The sequence below is a fragment of the Corvus kubaryi genome, unplaced genomic scaffold (genome assembly GCF_017639235.1).
Source record: "Corvus kubaryi isolate FWS band 111438036 unplaced genomic scaffold, C.kubaryi_AGA036_p1.0 split3-37304, whole genome shotgun sequence".
NCBI classification, from domain to species: domain Eukaryota; kingdom Metazoa; phylum Chordata; class Aves; order Passeriformes; family Corvidae; genus Corvus; species Corvus kubaryi.
The window spans coordinates 1,007,774-1,030,347 of record NW_024582087.1 but is presented as its reverse complement, the minus strand read 5'-3'; the positions used below and the strand labels follow the sequence as shown (position 1 = coordinate 1,030,347).

Below are 22,574 nucleotides of genomic sequence, written 5' to 3'. Positions count from 1 at the left end.
CCCTTTCTCTCTCTCTTGCTTTTGTAAAAATACTCAAATGATAATCCTACACAAAATGCCCGTGTTCTTCTCCTAAACTGTGCTAATATCAACGAAAATTCCAAGCATGGAGATTTGCATTTCAATGAGAAATAAATTAAATTTTCACTGTAATTTTGGGTTGGGAGGAGCAGCGCGGCTTTTACAGTTCGGGTAACATTTTCAAACATGTTTTTACACCCAAAACCCCCTCTTTGCCAATGACACCGAGCCTTTCAAACAAACACATCCCTTCTGAAAATGCAGCACGAAGGCTTTGGGAGCTTTTTCTAGGAAACCTTCCCAGAAGGGCCACTTCTCACCAAAATTCCAAATACAGACAGCTTAAATGCTATTCCTTGAAGACCTGTTAGTATCTCTGCTGATTTCTGAAGGAAAAGAACCAGTGAGACTAAAAGTGCATGGAAAAGGAGCACGGAAAAGGACAGGAGAAGAGTCTTTTAATTCATCCTGGTGGCATCTGCCTGTGCAGAGAGACGGGAGCAGCACAGCAGCTCGATATTTCCAAATGCCTTGCTTAGTTTGGGACTGAAATTCCAGGATTAGCAGCCTGATCTCTCTCAGGTAACTGCAGTGGCAATTCCTCCCCCTGTCCTGGCAGCAAGCTGCAGATTCCTGGGGAATGCCCAGGGACTCGGGCGCTCGTTGCCGCTGGCAGATCTGGGAAGAGCAAAGGCTCTGTGTGTGTGTGTGTGTGTGTGCCCGTGCAGGTGTGCATCCGTGTGGGGAATTATGCTGGAGCTGGGCGAGGGATCACCACACTTGGCACCCACACAATGATAAGAAACCGTTGGGATTAGCATGTAAAGCACGGAACAGCCTCTCTGGCTGATGCATAACCATAGCGCGGCTGCCTTCATGTCAGAGGAGCTGCTGGGTTCAAAGTGTGCTGCTCTCATCTCCCTCGCGCTCCTGCTGCTCAGTTGTTCCTCAAAACCTAGATCTAATGGTGCTGAGAGTGATTTAATGGGTGCAAAAAGGCTTCCAAGGTCAAGAAATCCACACAACCCCCTCCGTGGTGCCTTAACCAGGGGAGAGCCGGACTCCAGCTCTAAAATACCATCCACAGGGTTGTTCCCACTCAGCCATGTCAGGAACACAAGGGTTTGGGGGTGACACTGGGACACCCAGGCAGTTACCTTGGATTGGAGTTTGAGCCTGGGAGCTGAAGTGGCTCGGGGTGCTGAGGGATCCGCGGGGGTTGGGTGTTGTCGGGGTGACTCTCATGGACTGGCGCAGCCGTTCCAGCTCTCCGTAGCGGTCAGTGAAGGGTTTGGCTTGGTCTTCCAGCTTTTGTCTGTGCCCTGGAACATGATAAAAGAGTCTGGTATCTGATCAGCTCCCCTTTGGCTGCAGCACCCTGGTTACACAGGGAGCCAGCAGAGCCTCTGTCTCTGTGGTTTGCTGCTATTCAATGGGTGGCAGCCCCGGCAGAGAGCGGCTCTCAGGGGAGATGGACACAGAGTGACCCCCGGGGGAGGCCCCAGATCAGCCAGGAAGTCTCTGGTCAAGGAGCTGGATCAGGATGCCCCTGCCCGAGTGACCGGCCTCCACCAGCCCTCACTGACCCTGAACATGGAGGGGAGACATGTAAGGCAGGAGAAACCACGTCCTGGCGAAGTGGGGACTGGGCAACCAGCAAACATTGATTTTAAGTATTTTCTACAGCGTTTGCTCATTGCTTAAAGAACAAACTCTCGTCTTACTCCAGTCCCCTCCCAGCTCTGCCCACCCAGCGGGGTCAGAGCCAAGTGGGGCTGGAGGAGGCACAGGAGGGATGGGATCAGCCCTCGCTGGTACCACACCTTGGCCACCTCACTTTGCTTCTCTCTGTTCCTCTTTCCTAGCCTTAAAACGGGCAGACTAATCACCCACCTCCCCCAGGCAGGGCAGCAGCTAATGAGCGTTCCTAAAGCACTCCCAGCTCCTTAGGTAGCAGCTGCTGGCACAGGGCAATAATTATTAAATTTATGCTAATTGTCCCGAGGCGAGAGGCGCATGAAATGCACTTGATACATAACTTTCACATTTTACTGTATTAATCATCGCCAAACGGCTTCGCTCTCTCTGGGCCAGATTCCAGTCTCAGTTACACCCGCACAAAGCTGGAGGGGCTCCAGAGGAGCCTCAGCTTTACATCAGTGCGGGGTTCAGACCTTGGTCTCTCCTTGTGCCTTCCCTGCTGCAGCCAGGCTGCCCCACAACACCCCCAGCTCTGCAGCTGCTGCGAAGGGACCTTCCCAAGGTGGCACCGCCTCATCCCGGCACAACCCCAGCGCTCAGGGGCACCGGAGATGTGCAGGCACGCCGGGAGATAGGCTGGGAAGAAACCCTTCTGCAGCACTTCAGAGAGCTGGGCCTTATCAGATCCTGCAGCCCGACATTCACCAAGCCAAGCTCAGTTCTTGGTGGCTTTTAAAGAAGAAAAGCAAAGCAAAGCAGCGCGTTTAAAAGGCGATAAACTCAGGCACCTCTTGCTCGCACCCCCCCCGCCCTTCCCCCTCACATCTGCACAGCTCTGTGAGCCCGGTGTCAGTTTATAGCAAAGTCACAGAAAGTCCCCACACTTCCCCCTCTTTAAATCCAGCATCTGATGTTTCCTGATCTCCCATTTGCTCAGCTCAGGCTGCACTTGCCAGGCTGTCTGTGAAGACGCCGCATGGCTGGGATGGGAGGGAAGAGCATCAGCTCCAGAGGGGAACTCACACGCCCAGCTGGGCTCCCACCAGCAAACCCCTCCCAGCCACAGTTTCTGAGGGGCTTTGACCCCCCTCTGCCATCTCCACACCCACCAGCCCCTCCAAGCTCTATAATCCGTTCCAGGGGTGTGAAAATCCAAACTGGACGGAAAACATGCTGGCACCAGAGAGGAAAACCTGGTGAGGACGAGCCCGGCAGAAAGCAAAAACCCAGCAGTATTTTGAAAATGTATTTTCCCTGCTGTGTGAAGTAAACCAAGGAAACCTCAAAGCAACACCATAAACGATCTCTTCTCATCTCTGTGTGTCCCCAGACCTCAGGCACCTCTGCATTATCCAGGGCCTTTGGAGTCAGGAACAGCATCAGTCACATGTTGCTTTCCCCAGGGGAAAAGTATGTGCACTGAGGTGTCTTGTTTTCACCCACGTTTTATTATTTCACTATACAGTTAAGCACAGAAGAAGAAAAATGGGGTTATATTTCACCTTTAACCAGTTTTTTTTGGGGGCAGAGCTTCACAGGAAAGCCAAAAGGACTTCAAAGACCCAGAAATCGAATGGAAATTAAATTCCCTTCCTCTATCTCAGCACAAACTCTATCCTGTGGTGGTATCTGGCATGTGATGGGGAAAATCCTGAAAAAATATATCAAGTGATCTCTATGCTGATAATGTTTTTAGAGATTATTCAGCCGTGCAACCCGACCAAGGACTTCATGTGGCTGTGTCATGCTGCACTGTGGTTGCTCCAGTCCCCGCGCTGTCTGAACATGGGCACAGCCCCGTGGGCTTTGTTACCCTCGAGCAAACACCCTCTAGAAGGGGCTGGTTTGTGGGGAAACCCACCAATTACCATCAAAAGCCCCAAACCCCTGAAACTATCTTGCTGAAAAGAAAGTGGAAAACTTGATGCAAATGTAAGTCAAGGCAAACACGGGAGTGGTGGGATCAGGGCTCTTCCCAGCTCTCCTAGACCCTCTCCAATCTGTGTCCCCACGTGTGGGATCTGGCAGCCCCAAACCCTGTGAAACAAGGCAGAGAACGAGTTAAAAACCACCAACTTGGCCTGCCAGCCCTCTTTAGCTCAGGCTGTCTCCCCAGGACTTCCTGCCGCTTGTCACTTAGGGCTGGGGACGTCAGACTTTGTCACGCAAGAGAGAATCGCTGTTAATGGGTTTCTTTCATCAGAACAACCTGAGCTTTTTAATTTCTGCAGCGGTTGGCTTCATTAAAAGCCCTTCCCCATCTGCCCACAGCTGTCATGGAGAGGAAACCAGTGAACAATAGCTCATACCTTAGAGAACAGGAAGGTGGTTTCTACCTTCACCCAAGCACTGACTCAAAGCCTCCCGAAGCCAGTGGGCGGATTTTCAACCAACTTCAAACAGCCCCAGCCCTCATCCCAAGAAATCTGTCTGAGAAGCCTTAATCACCTCAGCCTGTGAATTTTGGGGCACAAAAGCTGCTGCTGGGGTTGGAGATTCTGCACTGCATTTCCAGCTGGGCCAGCGCTGGCTTGCAGGTCAATATTTATGGAAACAGCAGAGCTCAGTACGATCAAATGGTGGCAGCTCCTGACCTTGGGCACTCCTTGTCAGCAGCACCAGGGTTTTAACGCTGGATCGGGTTTCAGAATCGGTTAACTCCAGTATTGAACATGACATGATGTAAACATTGACAGATCACCTACGATCCTGATGTAATAACAAGATCTGTATCAGCATATCAAACAAACGATCCCATTGAACACTTCCCAGCTGGAAGAGCCGACGTGAATTTGACACTTTAGGCCAGTAATAAGAAGCATACTGGAAGTTTTGGGTGTTTCCTTGGAATGCAGACAGCGAAGCAGTGTGTGCCACACGAGCTCGAGCCCTCAGAGCTATGATTTAGAGACATGCTTTCTGCATTAAAATATTTCAAAGACCAAACAGAGCCTGCTCTTCCTTCTAGGAGTGTGCAACCTGATGTGGCTTCCCAAGCCGGGACTGGGATGGGGTTTCCAGGCTGTGGAGGGGGAGTTCCAAAAAGCAGCTGATTTTCCCCAGATCACTGAGATGCAGAATATAAAGTTGATCAAAGGTAGAAAGGAGCTCCAGGAACTTCATGGCTCGAGTGACACCACAATCCCACAGCTGAGAGATTTGCTTCAAAAAACCCCTCCCTGGGGTGAGTGGGAGCCCCAGCCCCCTGATTTCTCTGTAGATGAAGTCAGATGAGAGCCGAGGAGCTGCACAGTCTCCTCCCACCCCTGCTGGGCTCAGAGCTGGGTGTCACGTTCATCCCCAGCCCCTGGCTCAGCCCCGTGCTGCCGGGGGCCGGGAGAGCAGATGTTGGGAAGTGGCTTGGCCCTCCCCGGGAGCCTGGCTGCGGAATGCTGGCGGCAAGCTGGAGCGGAGGAAACGCCGAGGGACGTTCATGAACACACACACACACACACTGCAGATCAGTGCCTCAGCCCCACACAGGAGGAGACGAGAGCCAGGAGAGGGCATGGGCTGGCACAGCAGCTTGAGCCACGCTCAGCCACCTTCAAAGCATCCAAGCATCCCCCTGGCATTCCACCGTCCTCCCACCAAAGCTCCCACCAAGGCTCTGCCCAAACATTCCCAGCCTGACTCCAGGGCTGAGCCAAGCTCACCAGGAGCAGTCCCTGCACACAAAGCCATGGCTTCGTCTCTACACGTCCGTGAGAAGGGACCACAAGAAAGCAATCAGCAGTGGATAAACTCCATCTCAACGTGCAAAACACCTTTCAAATCCCTGCCGTAGCCCTGGAAATAGGTACTTCAGAGAGACACGCCAGTCCTCTGCAGAGGCTGGAATTTTTCCCCAGTCTGAGTCTCGGCTAGACTATCAAGTCCCAGCATGTGCTCCAGAAAGAAGCCACATGTGAAACTCCTGTGTTACGGGAACAGCAGGCCTGTCCCTTGCAGCAGATGCTGGGCTGGTTTCATCTTCGCACACCTCTAACTCAGGGCAAGAACATCGCTCAGGTCCTCTCTGAAATCCCACCTCCAGCTCGAGACCCACCAGGGCAAATTCCCAGCCAAGAAGACTTCGGTGGAGCCCCACTGCCAGGGAAGGAGGGAAGGGAGGACAGCGCAGAGCAGGGAGCTGGAAGGGACTCAAAGATGACGCAGGATGACGGAGGTGCCCTCCGAGCCCCGGTGAGCGCCAACCCCACTGCTAAAATCAGAGCTCAGGAGTTCACAGGAGGGAGCAGGAGGGAAATGTTGGGAGGCACCGTCCCTTGTGCTGCTGAACAAAGTCAGGCACAGATAACTCATTATTCACATGTTTGAAGTTGGCCTGCTTACGCCATTTGGAAGGAGAATCAGTCACGGCCGGGCTTTGCTTTGGTTTCCTCTGGCTTTCGTGAGACACTGCTGCTACTGTGTTTCTGCAGCTCGGGGAGAAAGGGGAGTGTGGCGCAATGCACCCCGGCTCGCATGTCCTGGCACAGCGTTTACACCAACAACCAAAGGAAAATAATATTTAAAGGGGGGGGGGAGAGAATTAGGAGGGGGAAAAAAAAGGAAAAAGAAAAAAAGGCTGCTAATTTATAAAGCTTTTTTAGCTGGTGGTGGTCTGAGATGAATTGGCTGCCTCTAAAAGGATGAAAATAAATATCCCTCTTTTTGAAGGAAATAGGCTGGCTCTGGGCCAGCTGGCAGGAAGCACAGAGATATGTTGCATTTACAGTAGGTTTTTTAGTGTCTGAAGCTCCAGCAGTGGGAGAGATGTTCGTTCTGGGCAGGCTGGTATTGATTAGGAGGCTTTGGGAGCCCCTGATCTCCTCTCACTCCTGGCTTAGTGCTGAGACTTTGCCTCTGCCTCTCTCCTTGCCCACCCTGTGCCCACCCTGGTGAGTCTCTGATAAACCCTGTCAGGGCCTTTGATTGCGCTGGGAGACCCCAAAACGGAGCCCTCTGGAAGGAAAACAAAGCAGGGCATTAATTTAAACAGAAATCCAGAGTAGCGCTTCCAAAAGCTCTGGGGACGGGAGAGCTGTGGCCCGTTCCCAAATCAAAGGGAACATCATGCCCAAATTTCCACGCAACTGCTGCTCAAATGCCTGAAGGACTCGGGCTCTCCATTCCCAGGGTTTCAAGAGTCTTTCTGGATTTGCAAAAATATTTGAAGCCCTTCGGAACACAGGGAAAGCTGGGAGCATTCTCAGCAGTGGGTAAAATTCAGCAGGTTTAAGCATTCAGCCCACTTGTGCCTTGCTGAGAACCCCCACCAGTGCTTTCCTGCCTTTTTCGATCCGTAAGAACTCTGAAAATCTGCCCCGAGACTGCGGAGCGAACAGGGTGGGGGTTAAAAGTTGTGATTTACAGATGTGAAAGCTGCAGCCCGGGTGTCACAGAGCAGCAGGTGGGTGCACATCTGCGGGAAATCGGGCAGCTTTCAGAACAGGGTGCAAAAACCACCAGCCCTGACGGCCTCTCTGCAGTCACTCCCCGTTCCAGGAAGGCAAAATTCACTTATGGGCTGTGACCTGGTTCTCATGGAATCAGGCAAACTCCCTGATTCCAAGATTCCCTAGCTGGGTGCTGGGGAGGAAGCAGACAGATCTCAAGGACATCCAGCTGGTATTGCCTCAGCCCCGGCTGAGATCAGATTTTCAGATTCCATAGATCCATGGAGAGATGCCAGTCCCGGTGAGTTCCTGCTGCTATCTAACAACCTGGACTGGGACCTACCAGTAGAGCTGGTTTCTCCCAGTTTGCAACCTGTTCCATTAGGGCAAGCACATCACATTCCTTGGGGTGACACTGGTTAAGGACACTCTGCCTGGGATGGGGAGGACCAGCTGCTGGGTTCAGCCCTGTGCAAGGAATGTGCCGTGGTTCAGCTGATGGAGCTGAGATGTCCCTGGCGCTGTGGGGAGGGAGCAGCACTTTGCCAGCCCAGCCTGTCCCGTTGGGAACAGACCTGAACTTTCTCAAGGTTTGAGGATGCTGAGCGCTGCTTTTCCCCTTTGCCCCAGGACAGAGCTGGAGCTGAGCTCTGGCATTTGAATACTGATACCCTTGATCCCAGGACTGAGCTCCAAGCTCCATCTCCAGAGCCTGGCTGGAATTATCCTGCTGGATAATTACAGCTCCTGCTGAGCTTTGCACTGGAAGGAGGAGCCCCAGAGGGATGGCACCTGCACAGCACCCTCACCTTCCCTGCATCCTCCCCAAAACCACGGGAGCAGAGCTAAGCATGGGAAAAGGGGCTGCCTGCTCCCACACCTGATTTGGGGATGGGGAACCTCCCAGCACGGAGGTTCCCATCCCGCTGCCACCATCCCCAGAGGCTGGGAAGGGCACCAGGGACACTCCCTGCTCACTGTGCTCCTCTTCTTCCCCCCCTCTCTGCCCCCTCCCACCACGGCATGTAGAGACACTGGAAAGAGTAAGAGAAAATAATGCAAACTCATGTCTGAGCCCCTTCCGCTGCAGGAGGTGATTGATCTGGGGCTGACTGCAGGACAGGTGACTCCAGCAGCGGAAGAGAAGGGACTTAGGAACTAAATTTCATCTCAGTCTGAGTCAAATCCTCTTCCTCCCTCCGCCACATCATTAAAGTGATTGGTTGCACTGATAAGCCCTTTTGGGAGGGAGGAACAAGATGTGTCCTGCCTGACATCTGATGTGATCTTGTGGTTTTGTTTGATAGTTCTGGTCCTTTAGCTGTTGTCTTCCCTGAAACGAAACTCGCCTTTTAGCACTGGCTGTGTTTTTCCCCCCTCTCTCCTTTCCAATCTGTGACCCTTTGCTCTGTCCTCCCGAGCTCCCCAATCCTCCCTGAGTGAGCTGGGGCCACGCTGCATTAACAACCCTGCAAATCCTCCCTGGCAGCCTCCTCCACATCCCCTGCTGCCCACCAGGAGTTACAGACAGGTAAACTGAGGCACGGGGCAAAACGCTGCTCCTTTGGGAAGGAGCAAAGCTCACCAATGGCCCTGCTGTGATGCTCACAGATATTCCTTTTTGCTGCCACCTGCCTCCCATCCCAGCCCACTCATCCTGCTGCACAGCTCCCTTTGGATCATGCCACTGGACCGAGCAGGAATTTCTTTTGCTGTGTATTTGAATAGCCCCCGGCACAACCCGACACAGAACACCACCAACATCCTGGAAAAAACCTTCAATGTAATTCATCCCCCAAACATCCCTAGATGACCCCCAGATCCCACCAGAAAACCCTTTCGCTCAGTTTAATCTCTCCCAATTACTTTATCAATGCCCATTTCTCTGATTCTGAGTTACTTCCAAAGCCACCCCAGGGCCAGGTTTGCCTCTTCCACCCCAGCCCAGAACTGTGCCCTGGGGTTTTCCCAAAGCTTTCAAAAGCAGGACGTGTTGCAACCAATTCCAACAAAGATTCCTTTGTAGGACGCAAGCAAAAATAATTTCCCTGCTCTGACTCCCAATATTGCTGCACTCAGAAAATATTGGCCATTTTCAAGCAAAATGATTTTGAAGTTATTACGCAGCAGGCGATTGGAAAAGAGAGGTGGAATTTACTGCGTGTGGCAAATAAAATAATGAGAGGAGTGGATTTACTGGAGCCCAGATAATTTCAGCTGCTCTATTATTCCTTTTGAGGCTGGATTACAGCCTCCAGCTGCAGCACCAAAGGCCCTGGTGATGCAAACCCAGCGCTTGGAGCACTGTCAGGCAACTTCCATTCCTGCTCTGCTCTCCCCAGGGAATTCTCCACACCCTGGTGTCCCCTGGCACATCCCCATGTCCCACTGAGGGGCCGCAGGTCCCCCCTGGGGCGGGGGGTTTTGTCCCTGAGGGGTTTTTATCCACCCCCAGGAGCCGAGCACGATTCCCCCCGGCAGGATTGGCCCCGGCAGGGTTAACTGGGATAGGAACGGGAGGAGGAGGTGGTTTCACATAATTGCCTTCCCTGCGTGTATGGACAGCGGCCCCACGGCCCCAGCAGGAGCACAGGGCCCTGGACGGCCCCGGCGCATCCCGAAGGGGGCGAATTTCCCTGCTGGGATCAAAACACGTTAGAGATGGGAATATAGAGAGAGAAATCTCCCAGGTAACAAGTGCCGACCTGCAGAGGCTCCTGCAGGAATTGAGGAGCCCCAAGGCTCCCCCAGAGGCTCCTGAATGAACCGAAGCCCTTCCACTCCTGCAGGCAGGGCTGGATCAGCACAGGGAGAAGCAGACACCCACGAGCTGCACGGGCTCCATCCCACAAAACCAGAGGCTGGAGCACAGCTGGGATTAGCCTGATGTGTCCAAGCACCATCCCAAGAACATGCACGGGATATCCAAGGATATCTGAAGGGAAGCACCACGGCAGGTCCCTCAGCAGCAGGAGCGATGCCAAAGCTCCGGGGTGGGTGCACGGAGTTTCCTTAAACACCCTCCTCAAAGGGCCTCGGCAGTGCCAGAACTCAGGCAATGGGGAAGCCATAAAGGGCCACTCAGGATTTCCTCCTCTTCCTCCCCAGGGAAGGGGACAGGGCTCCAGAAGTGGGAAATCAGCTTGTTTTAAGTACTGAGTATTAAATTAGATTACAGCAATTTTACATGGACAAATCACTGTCCAGGAAGTGCTGAGGTCATTTATTTGTTGAAATTATCTTGGATTGATTTTGCTGCATCTTTTTTTTCTTTTATTTTTTCCTTCTTTTTTTGCCATTTCCCGTTTGTTTGTTTTTTTTTTTTTTTCCTTCCTTATTCCCAGACAATCTGGGAACTGTCTGTGTCTTTATTTCTAGGTAAGGACAAGCAGGGAAATAAAACAAAAGACCTCAATAATACCCAAAACTATCACCCCACAGGAGCAATTCAGCACCGAGTCTGCTTTTAATTACAGAAAACATCTCCAGCTCAAGTTTTACACAGCTCCACAAGGGACCCTTTTGGCCAAGATAAAGATCTGGAATTGGACAATACTGGCACAACCTACCCCTGTCCTGGGTCTCCACTTGAGCTTCTGAGAGGCACAAGACCCTCCAATAATTTATTCTCCAAGCAATTCCCAAAACTCTGAGGACAAAAGGTGCAGAAAGCACAGGATCTCTGCCTCGAGGTCCAAAAGCTGCCTGTAGGAATATGGGAACAGGGGATCATCTTGCCCCTGCTCCTCTTTGGCTCCCATCCTATAACCCCACTCCCTCTTCCTCACCCTCAGCTGTTTCAGGCTGTCCCCATTGACACTCGTTTGCCACTCAGTAAATCCCAATTTCCCTGTGTCCCAGGAATGGGGGAGAACTCCAGGTTTTATTTCACCCTCTCCAGACTCGCAGAGCTGCCGTCCCAGAGAGCATCATCCCAACCTTCCCACTGCGCTCCCAAGCCCTGCAGAGCTCTCCCAGCTCCCCATCTCCCCTCAAAGTTACTTCAAATCATAACAAGACCTTATTTATCCCCTTTGAGGAGCAAACACAGCACGGATTGACACGAATCCCTTCAGAGCACAGGTCCAGGCCACACAGCATCCCGAGGCAGGCCTAAAGCCCCCCAGGCTGAGAAGCCGCTTTGCTGGGGGGTTCCCAGCCCTGCACAGATAATCCACTTTTCCCAAAGGTGACAGGAAGGTTTCTGGTTCATATTTTCCTCTTTTTTCCCCCAAAACAAAGAGGGAAGCCCTAAGAGATGCTCTTTGTTACAAGCAACAACCAGGAGTCAGAAATCTCACCAGAAACCATTCCTGCTTTGAAAGAACCCAAAATTTAGCACAGAAATAACCAGCTCTGTGATACATTAAAGAACATTTTGTACTTTTGGTGGCATTGAAGCCATGAAGGCATGAAAATAGGATGCTGCTAACCAGGTACAATACTGCATCTCTCTTCCCCTCCCTGAGTCAAACAGGGTTTCAGTTTTGCTGTTTCTGGGAATAAATCTCAGCCACGAGGGATGGGGAAGGCAGACTCGTTTTTCTAGCACAACCCTGTGCTTCTTTTTTCTCTCTAGCTTCCAACTGGAACTTCTACTAGGAATAAAAGGGGGAAAAAATCCCTTCTACTGGCAGGTGTGGGTTGGAATAAGATGGTTTTTAGGGTCCTTCCCAAGCCTGTGATTCTGTGAAAAGCCTCGCGGCACAGACTCCTCTGAACCTGAGAAACGGATTCAGATGCACCCTCAGTCAATAAATAAAGAAGTGAGAGAGGCTTTTGCAGGGTGGTTTGCAGCTACTCTGCGGTTCAGGGAGCCAGGGCCGGGCCGGGTGTGGGATGGAGGTGCCATCCCAGGGGTGAGATCGGGCTGTGGGCAGCGGGGCTGAGGTGTGGCCGGGGCAGGTCAGGACTCTGCTTTTATCCCTTCAAGGTGGAGAGAGGAGCCCCAGCGAGCTGTGTGTCATCCCAGGGAGTGCTGAGAGAACCCTTCCTCTTCCCAGGTTCCCAACTGGGCAGCACAAACTGGGAAGAGATGTCCCAGCAGCCAGGCTGGGGCACCCAGGGCCACGGGCACCCTCCTCCCACAGCCACCTCAGCACTGCTGTTAACAGAGCCCAGCCCAGACTGGATTTACAGACAAGGTTTCCCCTTTCCACTCCATCTTTCTCCCAGTTTTTTGCTTTTTTAACCTCATATTCAAGCCAAGAGCTCACAAAGCATGAGGTGAGGGCAACCAGCACCCACCAACCACCAGCCCGGCGGGGACAGCGATGCCACAAACACCTCCACAGGCAGGGACAGGGGGGTCCCACCCTCTGCTCATCCCAAACTCCGCATTTCTGCTCATCCCAAACTCCTCATTTCCCAGCTCAGAGCGCAGGGCCGGGCTGTGAGCCCTCGTGGGAGGGAAACCCTCGCTCAGCTGAGGCTCTGAGAAGTCTGAAAGCCAAAGAGCAGCAGCGGTTCCTGGAAACGCCTCGGCACCGGGGGAGGTGAGAAGCCTCCCACCCGCTGGCTACGTGACAGGACAGCGGCTGCCTGGGGGCAGCCAGAGCCTGGTGGGGGCAAGGAGCCTTTTTTGGGGAGGAAAAAGCAACCACTGAGGGAATTTGGGGCTGTGCAGGATGGGGCGAGCCAGAAAAACCCTGCAGGGACAACGAGGTGGGAGAGGGGATGTGAAATGCTCCGGCCACAAGCCCCCTCCTCCCGGTCCAAGCCACGCTGGGGACACGTTTCTGTCACTCATTGCGGTCACGCCAAGCAGGGACATGACTGAAAGCACGGAATCTCTGATGCACACCCCAAAAATGAACAGGGCAGGAGGCCCCAACAGCCAGCACGTCCACAGTGCTGCCAGGGCCGAGCAGGCAACGAGGGGGGACACAGGGATCCCGTGGGGACAAATCTTCTTGGTCTCCCTCCTCAACAAGGACAGCAGGGATGGGGTGGGAGACAGAAAGAAGGGATTAAATCCAGAAGGGATTTAGAAAATGGGGAGAGAGGTTAAAGACTGAATGGTGGCAAAAAAAGAGTCAAAGAGGGGAGGAAAGGAATTTAAAAGGGGGAAAAAAGACTTTGCACAAGAGTTCTGGGCAGAAAGGGGCTGCAGCTGTGAGAAGGAGCTGGGAGGGAGAAGGGAAAAGTGAGAGCAGAGAAGGTGAGAGCCTTGAGAAGGAAAGGAAGGGGAAGGGAAGGCAGCCAGCAGTGGGCTGTGAGGGGGAGGCCTGGGGATGCTCCCATTTCCCCAGGAATGGACTGAACATCCCTGTACAGCTCCCAGCCGTTCATTTCTCCCCGTTCTGCCTGCTGGGGGTGATTTTGCAGCAGCTGTGGATGTGAGAGGGTTTTGCAGCATGGCTCCTGCTGAACACGGGGCTGCAGAAAGGGGGGGAAAGAAGGAAATTCCACAGGAAGTTCAAATATTTTATTACTTCCTGTTTGTACAAAGTATGTCAACACTTGGCACCCGCTGTGCTATTTGTTTAGAGCTAAGGTGCCAACTTGACAGAATGTCCTTTTTTTCCCTCCAGATCTAACCCAGAAAGAGCTGGAGCACAAGGAAAAGGAGCTCAGAGCGAGCCGGGCACTGGGAGGAGCCTGGCGAATGGCTTGGAGGAGATGCTCAAGGAAAGCCAGCGCTGGTGTCACCCCTGGTGCTGCTCCTGGAGGCTCCCAAGGGAGCCTCCTCCTGCTCCAGCTCTCCTGCTCCCTCTTTCCCCGGCAGGGCTCTGCCCGTCACCCGCTTCCCTGGGATCTCCCACCCACCCCTGCTCGGCCTCAGACTCCTCAGAAGTTTTTTCTGGGCACAGCCTGAGTTAAAAGCCTCGCTCAAGGGCTGAGATAAAGCGATGGGCCAGGGCAGAAGATGAATGGGATGCTCAGAGGTGGAGCCCAGCCACAGTTCTGGCCCCTGAAGCCCACAAGGACGTTTGCTGGAGGGATTCTGCTGCAGCTGAGAAGACGCTGCCCAGGGCTTTCCCAGGACACCCAGACAAATGGCCAATTCTTTCCACGTTAAGGATGGGTTTTGTCCTCTCCACCAGCCCCACATCAGCCTCCAGCCCTGCCCAGTGCTGATCCTCACAAGAGGAGCCAACACACACCGTGGCCCATCTTTTGAAGCCAAGAAGGGGAAAAAATTCCATGTATCCACACACAGATTAACATATGTGTTAAAAAGTGTATATAATATATATAAATATAAAACTTGCAGCTCCTGCTGGCAGCTCTCACCCCCCCACAGCCAAACAAGGCAGAGCAGCACCAGCCACGGTGTTTGGCCCAAGGTGGGGATCACCAGGGCTGTGCCAGCCCCAAATGCCACCCCGGGTGCCAGTGCTGGCACTGCCAGGGTGCTGTGCCCGGGAGCCACCCAGTGGCAGGTGAACCAGGAAAACCTCGGCTTTCCAGGATCATTTTACAGCTGCTGTTTCCACACCCAGGGCTTCTGCAGAGTGGGAAGGGGGGAAAGGCGTTATTTGATTTTTTGTTTTTCTTTTGAAATTTTCGTCTTCATTAGAAAATGTGGCAAAAAAGAGATTTTTAAAAAAATGTTTTTCTTCCACTGGAACTTCATCAACCATGAGTTCAAGCCCCAGGGTCAAAGTGGGAGCCAAAACATGACCTTTACTGCCAACAAATCTATGATTGCCTGAAAAAAAATCCCAAAACAGACACAAATTTGGTCTGAACCTTTTTTATCAGCAATTTATGGGCTGGGGGGTGCAGGGATGGGGGGAAATCAGCCTTTGGGCGTCACACAAGGCAAGGGCACAAGAAGCAAATAAACACCACGCAGATCTCCTCAAGGAGCCGACACTTCCAGCACATTTTGAGGTGCAGAAATCATCACCAAAAAAAGAAAAGCCCCCAAAAACTGCTGCCTTTGCACCTGGGCTGTGTCCCACTGCGGGCATCCCTTGGGCACCCCACACCAGAGCCAGGACAAGCTGCTCCATCCTCGGCTGTGGCCGAATTGCCATGGCCTCCGTATCAGAAAATTGAAATGAAGGATGGGGAGCTCTGGGGTGAAATGCTGAAATTCAGGAGGAACGGGTGTGATTCACTGGGGTTTGGCTGTCGGGGAGGCCAAACCAAGCTCCGGGAGTAGCAACTATCTCACCTTGTATTATTATTTATGTATTCCTGATGATGATGATGATGATGATGATGATTATTATTATTAGAAAGGCGATCTGATGAAGCTGATAAGGGGCTGAGCCAGCAGTCAGGAGGGCTGATTTCTATTCCTGACACTCCTGGCAGAGTTGTGAAATTCCCTGCCCAGCCCCAGCACCCACCACGACCCACAGGTGCTCCACACCACGGACCTGCCTGGTGTTTCTGGCTTAAAAAAACTCCCCACAACAGCAGCATTGGATTTCCTGCATTCCAGCTTCCAAATCCATCCTCGACAGGCTCCAAAATAAAATCGAGGGGGAAGAAAATCCACCAAAGCTCGATGCAAATGAAACCCCCTGGCCGAGGTAGCAGCCTCCACCTGGCCTGACATCAAGGGGCACCGATGGCCCGGCGACAGCATCAACAGAAAATGTTTTCTGAGGCGTTTTTCGAAGGATCAAACCGCTTCCCCTCAATGTGGGCACTGACAGCCTCACACGCAAAGGGAACAAACTCGGCTTTATAGTCCCGGGCTGGTGCCGAGCGAGCAGGAAGGCGAAGCCGGAGCGAAAAGCCAGAGATGGAGGCCCCGGGCACAAGGTCCCACCGACCAGGGGCGTCCCACAGGGCAAATAATCCTCGTGGCGAGAGGAAACTCCCGCGGGCGACAGCTCAGAGCGTTTCCCTGGATGGCTGGGAGCGCCGGGGGGAGCTCCGAGCAGCCCGACGCCGAAACCCAACGCAGCCAGGGCAGCTCCCGGAGCCTCCCTCAACCACGAGGCACCATCCTGCCCCCGGGAGAGCCTCCCCGATCACAACAGAGACGGTTCTGCGGTCGCAGAGTCTCTTTGGTTTCTCCAGGCTCAGCCCCCGGCCGCGGGCGCTGCCAGCCCCAGCCTTTGACAGCCCGAAAGCGAAACCACCGCGAAGCCGAGGGGAAGGAGCTGTGCCAGAGCAGACACCGGCTCAGCACCGCGGGAACCTGCACCGTTTTTAGTTTAATCACCAGCAATCAGCCCCAAGCCGAGCACAGACCTGATTTCACAACTCCCCGAACCCCCCCGTGCAGCGCCAGGCTGGGTCCTTCGTCCTTTCGCCATCGAAGACCAAAGAGTTTTCCCAACATCCCAACCCGGAGCTGTAAAATTGTCCCTCCAAGATGGGTCAGGGAACAGGGCAAGGAGCTAGAAACCATCCCTCCGCGGTGGGATACGGAGCAAGAGGCAGGGAGGGAGGGACACACGGGGAAATCCGAGCAGCAAACGGTGCCTCCCCAAGCCCATCCCTCAGCTCCGAGCGCCGGCTCCGCATCCTGCACCCCTCAGCCAGGGAGAGCTCGGCCCCTGCACCCCCTCCCCGCAATTATCAGCTGCCACATCCAACCCTTCACTTACTCCGGGGCTCCCGGGGTCCGTCCACGGTCACTTTGATGGCTCGGTGGTAGGTGGCCACTTGCGTGGGGTTGGTGAACACGGTGATGGTCAGGGTGAAGCTTTTCCCTAAGGACGGTGGGGAGGGAGGGAGGGAAAAAAACCACAACATGAGTGAGGATCCTCCCCATGGGTTCAGCTCCTGTGGGAGAGAGAGAGGCTCCTGCCCGAGCGGGCTCGGACACAAATCCCCGCACACATCACTGCGTTTAACGAGCCCTGATTGCCGGGACACAAAGCCCGGCGGCTCCCGCTGGGGCTCCGCTGGCTGCGGCAGACACAGCCCTGGAGCCGCTTCAGGGCAGGAGCCGGCACCTTCCCGCATGGAAAAGTCGCTCGTCCCCCCTCCCCTGCCCTGTGCCTGTACCGACCCCTCCACCCAGAGCAGCTTCCTGGGGTTTTCCCGCTCGGAAGCTTCTCCTTTTCCCGTGATAACCCAGCCCTGAAACAGCGCTGGATGCGGGATCGCCTCCGTAGGGGGATTTGGGGCCTGGTGCCCATGGGATGCTCCCTTGGGAAGGAGCTGGGGAGGTGGGATCAGCCGGCAGGAGATGGGGGATCCATGGCCCGGTCCCTGTGGATGCTCCCACTTGGAGGGAGCTGTGCTCGGCCTCAGCACCCACGGGAGGGCCAAAAACTGGGAACTGCAAAATGAGAACTGATTCCGGCCAGCTTTGGCCACCAGAAGTGGTCACCAGACAGGCAGGGACTGTCCCCTCTCCCAGCCCTGCCCAGAGAGCAGGAATCTGCTGCTGGGAAGGGCTTTGGATACCCTCAGGGGGGTTTCAGAGATGCTTTTGAAGTACCGAGCTTGTCACCTTTTATACAAAAAAAACAACGAATAAAGCAGTGAAAAGCTCTTGGGATCCAAATTTTGCAAGAAGAGCCCCCCCTTGCCCCAGCAGAAGTTTCCATCCGCAGCCTGAAAATGCCTTTATCATCACAGAGGGTGTTACCACCCCGACCCCAAACCCTTCGCCTCCCGCAGCCTGGGCATCCTCATGCCAGCCCGTCTGCCCTGTCCCTGCCTGGCTGTGGCTGGGACCCGATATCCAGCCGAGGGGAGGCTGCGGGAGAACAGAAATCCCCGCAGGAAGGGCCTCAGCTCTCCCTCAGGCTCCCCAAATTCAGGAAACCCTCGGGTAAAGGAAGGAGGCTGCACAAACCACTTCTGACCAAGCCCCCAGCAGCAATCCCTGCGGGATTTCAAAGGTCTCAGGTACTCCAGAGGGCTGAACCCCAGCAGGATATGAGGAATAAACCTCTGTGTGATGGATTTCTGCTCCTCCAGCCTTTATTCCTCAAATAAAAGCAGCAAGAAACCACCTCCTTTCCCTTTTCTCCTAAAGCAATCAGGGGTTTTCAGATCCCGACCATCACCTCTCCACAGGGTCGGACCTGAGAATATCCACAGCAAAACAAAACAGGATTTATCCAGCTAGGAGGAAAAAAAGGAATAATCTGAAAAAATGAAATTATCTCCCGCGGAGAACATCCTGGAATTATCCCAGGTGGGAGAATTCCTCCAGGGAGCACGGAAAGGGGGGAATGCCGGCTCTAAAACCGACAGCAAGCACCAATCCCCGCCTCACCTCGGCTTTCCAGCTGGGACTGAACAACGCACAAACCTTCGGCTGATGTTCTGCACAGAAAGGAGGGCAAAAGAAATGTAATGCTGTCGGTGTGAATCGCCAAGGATACAGCCCCTGCTGCCAACCTGCAGGGACGGCACGGGACGAGCCCGCGGAGCCCGGAGGCTCCCGGCGCAGCCACGGCCGCGGAAAAAACAACCAGCACCGAGAGTTTGCTGGTAAAACCTTTGCAGAGCCAGAGCGCGGGATGAAGAGGATGAGGAGCGATTTATTTAGGGAATTCTGCAGGAGGAGAGGGAAGGGTTCGCAGGCAGCGTGCGGGAAAACCCGGCTATGAAGCACAGAACCCCAGAACCTCCGTGTGCCCGTTTATACTGCATTAAAAGGGATTTATTTTATTTATTATTATCATTATTATTATCTTAAATTTTGTATTCTCCACGGGAAACAACCTCCCTGCCTCGGAGTCCCTCGCTGCAGACACAAACCCAGCCCGGGCCGGTTCTGCCTCTCTCAAACCCTGAACCGAAAATGATGATTCTACCCCAGCATCATTTTTACTCATTTCCCGCCTTCTCAGGAAGCCGGGCTGGGGTTTCTCACCCCCACCGTGCCCCGGGGCTGGATCCGGGCTCCCGGGCGGGTTTGGGAGCACCGCCGGCTTCAGGGGATGCTCCGGGGGTATATTCCAGCTGGGAGAGCAGGCGGGGGGTGCAACAGGGATTAGTTTCATTTTATACAGCTCAATCTGAGCAAAAAAGTCTGGGTTTTTTTCCCTCTTTGTCTTGCACATGGAGATGGGAATTTATTTTTAGGGGGGAGTTAGGAGCGGCTCTTCCGAGCTCACAGCGCCAGGGAATAATCCCTGACACCTTATTACTAAAAATACCCAAATCTGGCCCGTTTCGAGTCGCGTTTTCCCAAGGAGAGCCTGGCTGCCGGGGGTTTTCCAGGCTCCTGCAGCTCGGGCACACGGCAGGGCTGCAGCAGGATCCGTGTTTACGGATCCACACGTCCTCACTTCGGATTTACACAAACATTTGTACACACACAGGGAAATATTCCACAGCGACTCCAAATTTCTGCCAGAATAAATGAAAGCAGCACCGGGCTGTCAGGGATGGAGCCAAACAAGGCAGAGCGAGTGTGACACCCGGGATAAAAATTCAGTAGGAGCGATTTTTCACAGTAAATTGCTCTGGAAGATCCCCGTGCCGGGAAAGCAGCGCCAGACACGGGGAGTGAAATCCACCCTTCACACGGGGAGAAAACCCCACTGAGCCGGCCCTAGGGAGCCCCGGTGGGGCTGTTTCTCTCTGAATATGACAAAGCCTCATCCCACAAGAACATGTAAAAAAAAAAAAAAAAAATTAAAATAATTAGCGCCCGAGCTCCGCCCGTTAGAGGCAGCGGAGCTGCTGCCACTGCTGTAATGAGCGTTGGGAGGACTCTGCCCGAGGAAGGAGTTTATTCACCGAGGGCTTTATGAGACCAAACCCCTACTAATTCCGAGCCTGAGAGTGCAGAGGAAGCAAGTTAATAATGAATGCAAGAGTCACGCTGAGATTGGGTTGCGTTCAGTTTGGAAATTTGTGCGAGGATGAAGAAAAAAAATTTAAAAAGCCCAACCAGAAAGAAAAGAGCCTAAGAGAATAATTGATTACAGAAATGAAAGCTTAATTCATAAAAAAAAAACATTTTCCATCCATCAACCTGCAACCAGTTAAGTGGGGAGTTTTAAAGAAACTGCAACATGGAGAAGGAGCCAACAGGAAAAAGGAAATGTATGAAAGAATGTAAACTATTCAAGTTTCATAAAGAGGAACAAGTAAACAGTTATTACATGCAAATAATTCCTAACATCACTGCTTTTAATTAATGCAGAGAAGTCAAAATATATCTGACACTGTGTGTATACATTTGAAGCCTTTGAGAAAATGCTGCCATATGGCCATTAAAACACAGAGTTCTTATTCGGGTTCAAATGCAGAATTAAGTGCTTCGATCTGCAGCGTTTGTTGGTGATGAAATGCCGAAATTCTATTTATACCCTCGGAAACTCAGGTACGGCGAGGGCGGGCTCGTTTAACATTTCCAGGGGGTTTATTTCCCCCTGCTCAGATGGCACAGACGGATTTGTTTGGGAAAACCCGGGAAGCCAAACTGCCGTCCTGCTTTCCCCTGCCACAGGCGTGTGGAAAACGAGCAGAATCCCCCCCGAGCACCCGCAGCTCCCCGTGGAGCAGCGCCCGCTGCCTCCGTGCCCGTGCCAGGCCGAGCTCTGCGTTATTATTTCACTTTAAACTCTTGATTTTCGCTATTTAAAGTCGAGCTGCCAGGTGGGGTTTGCCCACCGAGCACCCCCCCGCTGCCTCCTGCGCGATTGGAGAAACTGGGGAGGATTCGGGCCAGGGCTGCTTTATTTGTATTTAGATAGATTTATAAATATTTAGATATATTTAAGTCTGTATTTCAATTTTTTTTTTTCCTTTGCACCTCCCATTCCCGACACCTCGGCAGAGAAGAAGCTCTGGGAGGAACGAGGCAGAGCTGTCGGCAGGGCCGGGGCTGCTCCCGCATCCCTCCCGCATCCTTCCTGCATCCCTCTCACCCCTCGGGAACCGCTCTGGGGCTGGGGGGCTTCTCCCGGCAACAAAGCCACGGTTGAAATAAAATATAACATAGAATAAATCGGAAAAAAAAAAAAAAACCACCAACCAAACAAACCGACCAATAAATTTTAAAATAAAATTTAAAAGTAAAATAAAAATTGTAAAAGAAAATAATTTTTTAAAAAAAGAGAAACTTTTTTTTCCTTTTTCTTTTCTTTTTTTCCCCCCCTCTAAAAACCCAAAGAAAAAGGCCAACCATTTCCTGGCCGGTACCTACCCCTGCCGCTTCTCCCAACAAATCTGAGGTCGTTAAATCTCGCTACTTGGTTTTTCATCACGGCAGAGGCGTTGCGCAGCTCCGCCGAGTAATTCTCGTCGTTCCCCGCCATCACCGTGACCACGGTCCCATCGGGGACATCTCCGAGGGCAACGACCTAGGCAGGGCCAGAGCATTTTAGGCTAAAATTAACCTTCACCGAAGCCAACCTGCGCTACGCTTCCCCCTCCAAACCCGCACAAAAAACCCCAAAGCAAAACCAAAAGCAACCCCAGCCGCCGAGGAAGGCTGAGAAAATCGGAGGGGGAAGAGGAAAATGGGCTCAAAAAGGGTTAAAAGCAGACAGGGTGTCCGCGGGGAGGGGGTAAAGGGGGCGTCAGGCCACCCTCGGCCCCATCGGAGGAGCTGGTGCGTTTATTTTGATGGATTCGGGATAAAAATAAAGCGCTGCCGAGCGCGGGGCGGCCGCGAGCGAGGCCCCGGAGCTCCGCGCCCGGCTCGGGAAAGCGCCGGGACCGGCCCGGCCGGCGGGGAAGGGCCCCCACCCCTCCCGGGGAGCAGCGCCCGGAGCTCCCGGGGCCGGGGGAACCCGCTTTAGAGCCCCCCTCACCCCGCCGGGCTCCTCGGGACTCCGCTGCCGCCCTGCCCGGCTCCCCTCGCCTCTCCCCGGATGGGTTTTGGCTTCCCCCGGCCGGCGCCGTCCCCCGCGGGGGTAGCGGGGATGCCCGGCCCGGGGGTGTCCCAGCGGGAGCCGCGGGGAGCCCGGGAAGCGCAGCCCGGCACCGGGGCTTCAGCTCTTCGCTCGACTTTTTTGCAGATTAGATCTCCCTTCCCTGCCTCGCTCTCCCTCTCCCAGGAAGGTAATTAACCTCCATCTCATTAAACTTCAAAGTTGCCTGAGCGCTCCTAACTGTACGGAATATCTAAGATGCCGTGACCGCGGGGCAATGCGGAGACTTGATTAAAAATCATGAACTGGGCTATTTGATTAAAAATAATAACCCCGGCTCCCTCGGCGGTGATGTCAGGAGCGATTTAAAGCGAAAGGAGCGGAGGGGAAAGGGCGAGCAGGTCGCGAGCTCGGTCCCCGCGAGCCGTCGGGGCTCGGGACTTACCTTGAAGGCGACGGGCAGCGTCTTGTTGCACCTCCAGTGGGACGGCAGCACCGAGCACAAGAAGTTGGGGCTGTCGGTGCGCACCAGCTCGCCGGCGTGGTCGGCCAGGACATCCACGACGGAGCGCACCTCGGGCCGAGCGCGGGCGCCCGGCGCGGAGGCCCCCAGCGCCCCGCTGTTCTCGCCCATCTTACCGCAGGGGAAGGCCGTGGACGGGGGAGTGAAGCGCCTGCTGGTGCTCGGGTCTACGGGAATACGCATCACAGCGGCGAGCCCCGGCCGTCGTGGATGTCCTGGCCGACCACGCCGGCGAGCTGGTGC

At 53.8% G+C, this 22,574-nt stretch overlaps 1 protein-coding gene across 1 annotated transcript in view; it reads right to left on the bottom strand.

Moving 5' to 3' along the window:
• The window catches only part of RUNX3 (RUNX family transcription factor 3), a 35,571-nt gene extending 13,035 nt beyond the window's left edge, over positions 1–22,536 (bottom strand). The window contains exons 1-4 of the mRNA XM_042015621.1: positions 22,254–22,536; positions 21,139–21,295; positions 16,622–16,726; positions 1,179–1,343 (exon numbers count right to left, since the gene is read on the bottom strand). Of these exons, the coding sequence (XP_041871555.1) occupies positions 1,179–1,343; positions 16,622–16,726; positions 21,139–21,295; positions 22,254–22,514 (688 nt within the window). The 5' untranslated portion in view covers positions 22,515–22,536. The remainder of the gene's footprint in view (positions 1–1,178; positions 1,344–16,621; positions 16,727–21,138; positions 21,296–22,253) is intronic.
• Positions 22,537–22,574: the final 38 nt, after the last annotated feature.